Genomic DNA, 10,392 nt, shown 5'->3' on the forward strand with positions numbered 1-10,392 from the left:
TAAGGACAACTGAAAGGCCGGTGCCAGAGGACCATGAGGGTCCGCGGAGGCTCATACTTTAAAAGAAGTATGAGAGATAAGAAGGCCTAAGACCATTAAAACATTTAAAAAACACACCAAAAAAAATCGCAAAATCAAGCCTGAAACGCACAGGGAGCCAATGCAGCGATTTTAAAATGGATGTAATGTGTTGCCGCCCCCCTGGTCCTCGTGCCACTGAGTTCTGTAATATTGTAAGCTAGCAAACCATGTTTGTAATAAACCAGAGAGCAGCGCATTGCTATAATCTAACCTACTGAAAATAAAAGCATGGATTAGAACCTCTGTGCTGGCAAGAGAGAGGAATGGACGGACTCTGGCAATATTTTTAAGATTATAAAATCTTGACGACATTTCTAATGCGTGGGATTAAATTTCACAAGTTTCTCACACAGTGAATGATTACGTTTTGGTAAGATCATCTCTCTCTTGTCTTCAGGGTCGACGATTAGAACTTCTTTTTTGTCCTGGCTGAGCTGTAAAAGTTTTCTGCCATCCACGACTTTAAGTCTAAAATACAATTTAAAAGAGTATTAACAGGTTCAAGGTCATCAGGAGACACACCGATATATAGCTGTGAATCATCAGCCTAGCTGTAAAAGTCAATGCCATGTCTCCTGACGACATCCCCAAGAGACAACATATACAAATTAAAAAGTAACGGACCTACCATTGACCCCTGGAAAACCCAGCAGCTCATTCCATGGATTCTCAAAGAGCACATATCCATACTTATAAAAGTGTTGATCTGTGAGATAGGAATAAAACCAATTAAAAACAGTTCCTGAGAGGCCCACAAGACTCTTAAGTCTGTCTAATCAAATCTGGGGATCTACCGTATCAAAGTCCTGAAGATCTCTCTCAGTTATTAAGTAATTCAGCCATCGATGCCGGACAGCAAGTTGTCAAACTGGGCCTGGGAGAGACAGACTTACCACTGGGACCACCAGTCACAGCCCCAAAGCTGGTGGTGAAACTCACCAAACTTAGAGTGTAGCTGGTTTATCTGGTGAACACAGGCACAGCGATAACCAGGACAATGTTTGTGTTTGTTTTTCTAATAAAGATAAACCAAAGCCACACTCCTGGCATGATATTTATCCATATACTGTTGCAAGAATGCTAGCAAATGAACCGAACCATTTCCGTTTTGCACCCAATTTGCGATTCACGAAATTTGCACTGCTACAACTTTTCCAACTGTGGGGAGCAGACGTGCCTTAGTTTACAGATTTATAAAATGTTTTTTATTCTGTATTTTTATGTGTTCCTTTTGCCTGCAATTACGGTACTAATTGATTTAGTTAATTCTCTGTGTGATAACCCTTGCGCTATCTTAGATGACCACACCCTTACATTGACGTGTTCTCCCTACCATATCAAAGGTGGATAAAGGTGGAAAGATTTCATGTAATCCATGGACACCAGTGAAGATCACAAATCATTGAAGAAAAAAGGTTCAGAGCACTGTCTAGTGGGTCTAGATGACCCAACTCCCAACGTTAAAGTGCCCAGGATAGCACAAGGGTAAAGCAATGTTCTGTCATCTTCAATAGTTTAATCAAATGCCTGATGTGTGCGTCGCTTGAGGGTCAGTATACCGAGAAGATTGATGGTCTGTACCCTATGCTAAAGGTCAACTGGAAACCACAAATAAATGAGTAGATGAGTCACTGCAGAAAAAAAAATTTTGGTAGCAGCCTGTCTTTAAGATTTTTTTTATCTTCCGAAGTGTTGACCATTTTGAGTCGGAGCTTCCCCAAATCCCCTCTCCTTGGAATTTGTTTTGGAGTCCCACTCCAGTCATCTTTTAATCTGTTGTAAACGCATTCCCATGTGGTCTTTTAAGTTGTTTTTGGCCAAAATTAAAATAGTTCAATAAAAATTTGCCTTTGAGTTGTGGGCCCCCACTCCCCATTGCCCATCTGTTTAGCCACTCTCCCGCTAGCTTAACGTCCCTCACGCCTGCCCACATAACAATACCAATGCAACATAGATACAGTACCTAGCAATATTGGAGCTATCCAGCCATACAGTTTTGAGCCAGATCCCAGCTCGGATGAGGAAAAAGAAAGACGTACATTTCCGTCATTTTTTTTCGTCTGCTCCTAATTGACAATAATTTGAATAAAGAAATACTAGGAAATGCAATGTTGTGCTTAACTTTTTATATATACTTTATATGTATTCCATCTTCATAAAAAGAAGTCTGGCACCAAGTTCCTTCACTACTATCAATTCACAAAGAAATGGTTCAAAGCTTTCTTACTTCTGTTACATTTAAGTGAACTGTAATTTGTGAGTTTTCATTACAGAATCTTCTCAAAGATTTACTTACTTCTCTGCCAAATTAAGCCTGTTTCCTGTTTTCTGTATCTCTGCAGCTGAGGATGAGGTTCTCACTGATGAAGACTGTGATGAGAGGTGCGTCAAACAGACTCCTGAAGGGTCTGAACCTTCACAGGTCAAAGAGGAGCAAGAAGAAGCCTTTAACAGACACTATGGAGGCTCTGCTCTCTCTGATACTCAGAGTGCCACCAGTAGCTTTTTGGCCGCTCAGGGTTCCCTGCTGAAGTTTCCGTGCCTCATCTGCGGCAAACGCTTTAGCTTTCATAGTACGCTGCTGCGCCACATAAGGATCCACACGGGGGAAAATCCATATTCTTGTGACACGTGTGGGAAGAGCTTTAATCAAAGCGGCAGTCTGATGAATCACATGAAGACCCACACCGACCAGAAACCCTTTTCCTGCCAAACTTGCAAAAAAGGTTTTAGCCGCAGCAATGACCTGGTGTGTCACATGAGGACTCACACCGGGGAGAAGCCATTTTCCTGCAGAACCTGTGGAAAGCGCTTTACACGCAGCAGCGACCTGCTGTATCACACAAGGACGCACACAGGCGAGAAGCCTCATTTCTGCAACATTTGTGGAAAGTGTTTCAGTCTCAGCAACAGCCTCCTGCGCCACACAAGGATTCACACCGGGGACAACCCATATTCCTGTGAAACGTGCGGCAAAAGTTTCAACCAAAGGGGCAGCCTGATCATTCATAGGAGGACCCACACGGGTGAAAAGCCACACACGTGCCAGACGTGCGGCAAAGGCTTCAGTCGCAGCAACGACCTAGCCTGTCACATGACCACTCACACGCGGGAGAAGCCATTTTCATGCAAAACGTGTGGAAAGTGTTTCGGCTTCAGAAGCAGTTTGCTGCGCCACGTTAGAGTTCACACAAAAGAAAGCGCAAGCTGACTCCCAGGAAGTCTTTATTTCAGTTTCGCCCACACTCTGCATCCTAGGAGATATAATGTGTCACATGACGCTGCTAGAATGAATGGTTCTGCTACTTTTGGATTTTCAGCCCAAGTTTTCTTCCATAAACAAACTACTTTCCATGTTTGATTAAATAATGATCAAGAATCTCTTGTGTCAGTTATTCAGATGTACAGTGTGTTCCAAATTATTATGCAAAAGTATTTGAAGTGTCAAAAAGATCCAATTCTTTGCTTTTCAACTAAACCCATCTTTGGACCACTTAAATCAATCTCAGACACCTGTGATAATTAGTTTGCCAGGTGAATTCAATTAAAGGAAGGAGTACGAAAGAAGGATGTTCCACATCATAAAGCAGAGCAACATTTTCAAGAAGAAAGAAAAAGGATGAGACTAAAAAAAAAAAAAAAAAAAAGAACCTTTTAAGTGAGGCATCAATTTCAACATTCTGTCGGTATGAAAAGCAGATTTAGCCGTAAGTCATTCCAACTTCATCATTCAAACAGTCATGAACATACTGGGGGCAGCATCCCCTCCCATAGTGCCCCTTCAGGTTGGTAGTAGGCGGTCAGATGTTGCAGATGAACTTGGTGTCTCAAAGTGTCATCAGCAGGCTAACATCAAGTCACAGAACTACAAGTAGCTTGTGACAGACACAGGATTGGAGCCCCGCCAGTGACAGACCACAACCATGACCGGGACCGAAGGACCTCTGCACTCAGACATGGTTGGGTAAATGCCACACAACTGCAAGCCTGTGTAACCCGTGTGCTATCCTAGGCACTTTAACATTGGGAGTTGGGTCATCTAGACCCACTAGGCAGTCCTCTGAACCTTTTTTCTTCAATGATTTGTGATCTTCACTGGTGTCCATGGATTACATGAAATCTTTCCACCTTTATCCACCTTTGTCATGGTAGGGAGAAAACGTCAATGTAAGGGTGGGGTCATCTAAGATAGCACAAGGGTTAATAAGACTAGCACCATATTAATTATTGTTTACATGTTTGTTCGTTCACATATTTAATGTACTCTTAATTATCTTGCAAGGAATGTGGAGAGCTTCCCCTGCATTGGGCGGCCGTGGTGCAGCGGTAGGGCGGTCGACCCATGATCGTAAGATTGCAGGCTCGATTCCCGCCTTGCACGCCCATGTGTCGAAGTGTCCTTGGGCAAGACACTGAACCCCACCTTGCCTCTGGTGGGAGGTTGGCGCCAGTGTTCGGCAGCGGAGCCGCCATCAGTGTGTGAATGTGTGTGTGCATGGGTGAATGGGACTGTGACTGTAAAGCGCTTTGGGCCTTTGAAAGAGGGTAGAAAGCGCCATATAAGTATACGCCATTTACCATTACCATTTACCACTGTTCAGTACGCAAGTTTTTATCTCTGAGTCACGCTGGTTGATTCTGGGTCAGGGAATCGGATTATTCAAAATGAACGAATATTGACCATGAATTGTATGGTCAACTAGAAATTGTGATATGAATCGAATCATTGTTAAAACAAATCATTACTCCCCTATCACTAACTGATGTTCCTTTACATTGTCAAATGAGGGCAGTGTTTCCCTTTCTGACCAAATATGGAGTAAGAAGATCCAGCTCAGGCTGCACTGTGGAACAGTGGTTAGCACTCTTGCCTCATGGCAAGAAGGCTCTGGCTTGAATCCCAGCTGGATCCTTTATGTGTGTAGTTAGCATATTCCCCTCATGCATGTATGGGTTTTCTCCGTGCAGTCCAGCTTCCTCCCACAGTCCAAAAACATGCTTCATAGGTTATTTGATTACTCTAAATGTTAACCCTAGGTTCTAGGATGTTTCTGAGGTAAAAACATGCAATGACTGGACCACCTACAATAACCAAATTGATATTGCACTGACTGGTGATGCCTGCTTAACCCTTGCGCTATCTTAGATGACCCCACCCTTACATTGACGTGTTCTCCCAACCATGACAAAGGTGGATAAAGGTTGAAAGATTTCATGTAATCCATGGACACCAGTGAAGATCACAAATCATTAAAGAAAAAAGATTTAGCGCACTGTATAGTGGGTCTACATGACCCAACTCCCAATGTTAAAGTGCCTAGGATAGCACAAGGGTTACAGGTGCAATTGCATAAGGCTCCATAAACTTTAGCAGCAAAAAAACAGCCTATGGTGGCCTCCACAGCAGAATAAACAGCTGTCATTCACTCTACAGTAAATGTTGCAATAGAAACATTTTATTTCATTAGTAAAGGTCAGGTTTGAGAGTAAAACTGTTTTTCGCTTTCATGGATTTTTGAAAAGCATGCCGGGATCAAGTGACGTAAATAGTATATGAGGGTAATTTACATAGCGGTTTGCTACCTTCTAAGAAGCCCTTTACAGTCAGAGACCCATTCACAAACTGATAGCAGCTCTGCTGCTGAACTCTGGCGCCAACATATAACCTCCGGGGAGCAATGTGGGTTTCAGTGGTGACAAGGACACTTCAACACATCGCCAAGCAGAGCGGAAACTGAACCAGCGACCTTCCACTCATATGTCGACCACTCTACCACTCCACATTTTGTTTCCACAAAATGCATTAAGCTCAAAATCAAGATTTAACCTAATTATTGAGCAGTAGTTTAATTTAGTCTATACTTCAGAAACATTGTTTTTGATCACAGTTCTGCCACTTTTAGTTGATAGAAATATACTAATGTAGTAGTTTATTTTTATTTTGTTATTTTTTTCCTAGGAAGCATGAAGCAGAATGTACTTTGCTTTATTATACAAAGGTCATAGAAAAAGATACCATAATAATGTAAGCAAGCAGAACAGTACATCTTAGAAGATTAAAAAAAAAAAAGTCTATAAAAAATTATTTTATTGTTGAAAGAATACATTTCTGTAGAACAGACAATAAATGCATATCACAATAAGGTGGTTGGTTTTTTCCAAAGATGTCCCAAATTCCTGATGGAAATATATTATGTTGTAAAAGAACTAGAATGGAAACTGCAATGTAAGCCTAGACACCCAAGTGCCTCACAGAGATTCAAGTTTATTGTCTTTGACATGGTTTTTAGAAGATCTTGACTAAGCAGCACCTACATCTAAAAAAGGAAAAGAAAACTACAAAAGTTAAATCCCCCATCTTTGGTTCTATGAAACAAAAATGTGTAGGTGCTGCTAATTATCAATACTGTGGGTGTTTAAAGGAAAAGAAGTGCCTGGATGATCTAAAAATTAAACAATAATGCCTTTTAAGTTCTCTATGTAGCAAACAGCAGTACATGGGCATTAGCGTCCTGCCATTAGCCTATGCTCTCTAAATCTAACCCTACACAGTACACAGGCAGACGCTGATGCACAGATACCAACACACATGCTGCATGAATTCACTTTGACAAATAAACCGAGAAGGGAGAAAGATGCAGAAAGCAGATGCTTGGAAATTCCTGAACAGAAATTCTGAACATGTTTGAGCTCCAAGGATGAGTTGAACAGATCTTCTAATGCCGTATCAGAAGGAGCAAAGATCTGCTGTGAATTTATCTGTCACAAAGTCTGCTCTTTGAACGTGCTCTCAACACGTAAAGAAAAATCTATAAATTAACAATGAACATAAAAGTGAAAAAAAAAACCCAGGGGAATATAAATTTAATGAAAAACTTCGCAAACAGCCTTTCCATTTTTACCATTTTCCGGTAAAAACGCTTCTTTGAATGTGCATGTGGGGCCGTTTCTCCCCTCGCATCCCTTTCTTTAGCTTTCTAAATTTCAAGTACACAAACATGTTTTAAGTCCCTGTTCATGGCAAAACTGAGATTTGTGTACCAAAACTTTCCTAACGTTAAATTCAAACACAGTAAAGTGGGTCGCGGGGGGGGGTCACATTTCGTCCTCTTCGTCTTCATCCTGAGAAGAGCCCGCCTGCTGGGCAACGCTTGCAGATGCTGCTGCCATCTGTGCCTGCTGGGCAGCCTGCTGCATCTGCAGCCACTCCTGCTGTTCAAGCTCCGCCTGCTGCTGCCGCGCCTGCAGAAGACGCACATTCTATCATGAGTGCTTGACACAATGTGGCACTTCAGGTTTACCCATTCAAGCTCATGGCAACCTGCAGTGAGTCCGGCCGGTTACTGCAGAAATAATAGTTTTTGGTAATTTTTTAAATATATACCGTACATGTAACTTCTCAAAAAGGTTTATCTTGTGTTGTTGGATATTTATTAAATGAATATCAAATACAACGCAGCAAATCAAACAAAGCAATACATAGGAACAAAATGTTTTTTTTAAAGGAATGTGAACAAAATACATCTCTCTGACCTTAAAGACCCACTCAAATAAAAATCATGCTTTTGGTGTTTTTAACATGTTCTTGTAGCATTTTTCTAGCTTACAGCCCCTCAAACCCCCAACCTAACTTTACCAGTGCGACAAAAATGATAAGCAATATTGGATTTCCAGCTGTATAGCTGAGTCGGAAGCCTGTTAAGACGAGGAAAAAGACGTACATGGATGCATTTGTCTGCAAGAGGATGTATCAGAATGGAGCAGAGAGGGAAGCTTGTGGCCCGCCGATTGTAGCTTTTTCCACACAGCATTTTGTCGTTTGCTCCTGACTCAGAACTATTTGAATGAAGAAATGCTCAGAAATGTAATATGAAGCTTGTTTTTCTTATGATACGTCTTCCATCATCAGAAAAATGCCACAAGAAGATTTTAGAAAACACCAAAAACATGATATTTTATTTGAGTGGGTCTTTAAAGTAAAAAACCTTTAGCAAAAACACACCATGGCCTGTCAGTTAAAGCTGAAAGGGCCACATTAACTTACTTTGAATGAGCAGAGAGTGCTTTGTTTCAGGACAATCAGCATAACTCAAAGAGGAAGTTACATTCAGGTTGATTTAAATGTGTATGCCTATATGATATTTGAAATTGTTTTGTGTGTACATGTCTTCATTTCTACAATACTTGACAGGAAAAGATTTTTTTTCATCTTAAATACTTCCTCTATGAGCTTAGTTAAGTATTTTCTATTAAAACACCTAAATTTGTTTGCATCCAATCTTAAAGGGGATTGATATCCTTAAATGGAATGACCAGTTTAGAAACTTTTGAAAATGTTAACAAAACCAAGCCCTTCTGTACCTCAAATGAAAAGTACAAGTTGTGTGCCCGTGTTCATCATGATCTGTAGGTTAATATTATTGTGGGTGTTCAAGCCACATTTGAAGGTGCAGTTTTCTGAGATCAGACCTTGGCAAATAACTCCTGCTGCTGCCTCAAGAGTTCCTCCTCCGGAATGCCCAGGTTTTCCAGTCGAGAGCTGGCCTTCCTCCTCTTAAGAGCAACCGTTTTGCACTCCTGCAGCACGTCTTTCACCTCTGTGATGTACGAGCCGAAACCAAGGCTCTCGAGGGCTGTGGTGCAGAAACACGAGGTTGAAACTACACTTTCTATGATGTGAAGCTTGCAGGAGGATCCGTGCTCCTTTGCATCCCCCCCCCCCCCACACACACACACACACCCACCCACATAAAGGACGAGCGATATTTAAAGAGGTGGTAAATACATGTAAATGAGAACCAACCGTTAATGACATGCTCTGGAGATATGGTCTTCTTGTCGGATTTGTTACAGATCTCATTCGCCTCGGAGGAAATAAGATGGATGAACTCTGTGCAGCAATTGACCACAAGCTCCCTGGCATCGTTGGCCACCCGTACGTTAGGCAAAGTTTCTTTGATCATTTTGTTGATAGCTGCTCTCGGTATGGTGAGGTCGTCGTCATTTCCAGACGAGGAAGCCATAGTGATGAAAAAAGGGGGGAAAGGAACAGAATAGTGGAACTCCGCTTCTTCGAGAAGATTTATCACGCGTTCACTGTCTTCTCTATGTCCATGTTACAGTAGACAGATAACGGTTCAAGAAAATATCGATGGAAATGTTGCCAAGCGAGCTAGTCTAAGTTAGCCCACTGGCTAGCTTACCAACCAAATGTCAAACAATGAGCAGGTTCTGTTGCTTGAGCGGCGCTCCTATATCGTATTTAATCGGCGAATAAATGTCCAAGATTGCTCTGAAGCTTACAGTAAAAAAAGGGAGGGGGAAGAAAAATTATATCCTTATATCCGTCGTCCGTGGCGAAACTGAGACGCAGCACACAAGTCCAATGAAAGCGGAGAGCATGGCTAAGCTAAGCTAACAATTAAGCGCAGATGAAGCGGAGCTGTTTGCTTTACGAAGCGCAAGAATTATAGTCAGTTCTACTCGTAAATAATTGGAGTATTTATATGTAAGTCCTGAACTTGACCAAAATTTGATTGCAGATGTTTTGTTTAGGTTTATAATTTGGAGTTGTGTACTGTACAAACATTAGCTGAAATGTGTCCGGTTACGACGTCAGACAAAGGGCGTTTTTGATTGGCTCCGAGTGTGCGCTATAACAATTTCCGGTGCCCACCAGGATGGAGTCGGGTGGTACAACAAATGATTGGAAATTGTTCCGCAGGGAGCTACAGATGTAATTATCTTTTTTTTCTTTCGTTACAAAACCAAACTATTATCTCTGATTTTTCTAAGATTGCCTACTTTTGGAAATATATTTATTTTAAATGAAGAAAAAAAAAGTATGTATCTACAAATGCATTGTTTTTAGCAGTTGTAACATTAATATTAAGAATAATTTGATTCATATAATTTGTGGTTGCTGATATGATTCATAGTTAATTTTAGATCATAGTGAACCAGTAAATTTATTACGATTCACTGACCTTATTTTGATCCAGAACATCTTCAGCCAAATATTCAACCAATGTGGCTCAGAGATAAATACCTGGGTACTAACAGTGCAAGGTGAAGTTTTTCCACATTCCTTGTATTTCTTTCAAGATAATCAAGTGTAAATTAAATATGTGTACAAACAAGCCAGTAATCAAGTACCAATGTCAAATCCATTCACATTTTAGTTTCATAAAGTTTTGCCTACTGTTGTTTTTCCACATAAAAAATAATACAAATGGAACATTATCAGAACATTCTACCACACTGTTTGGTCACGTCTTTGCTAAATCAAAAGTGTTTTGCTGTCATCTCGTG

At 41.0% G+C, this 10,392-nt stretch overlaps 1 protein-coding gene across 1 annotated transcript; it reads right to left on the minus strand.

The window, feature by feature from the left end:
- Window positions 1–6,152: 6,152 nt before the first annotated feature.
- On the minus strand, window positions 6,153–9,764 carry dr1 (down-regulator of transcription 1). Its single transcript, XM_004068148.5, has 3 exons — window positions 8,885–9,764; window positions 8,551–8,714; window positions 6,153–7,323 (listed from the first exon to the last, which is right to left on the minus strand). Exons 1-3 carry the CDS (start codon window positions 9,102–9,104, stop codon window positions 7,177–7,179), a joined length of 531 nt encoding a protein of 176 aa, XP_004068196.1. The 5' UTR covers window positions 9,105–9,764; the 3' UTR covers window positions 6,153–7,176.
- Between the last annotated feature and the right edge of the window lie 628 nt (window positions 9,765–10,392).

This window comes from Oryzias latipes, chromosome 4 (assembly GCF_053564925.1).
Source record: "Oryzias latipes strain Hd-rR chromosome 4, Olatipes_Hd-rR_3.1".
In the NCBI taxonomy this organism is placed as follows: domain Eukaryota; kingdom Metazoa; phylum Chordata; class Actinopteri; order Beloniformes; family Adrianichthyidae; genus Oryzias; species Oryzias latipes.

Excerpts from the sequence above, each read along its gene's own strand:
- dr1 (XM_004068148.5), bottom strand. The coding sequence starts at position 9,104 with ATGGCTTCCTCGTCTGGAAATGACGACGACCTCACCATACCGAGAGCA. Across the intron at positions 8,715-8,884 it reads TCCAGAGCATGTCATTAACG|CCCTCGAGAGCCTTGGTTTC; the intron begins GTTGGTTCTCAT and ends TCTGCACCACAG. Across the intron at positions 7,324-8,550 it reads AGCAGGAGTTATTTGCCAAG|GCGCGGCAGCAGCAGGCGGA; the intron begins GTCTGATCTCAG and ends CGTCTTCTGCAG.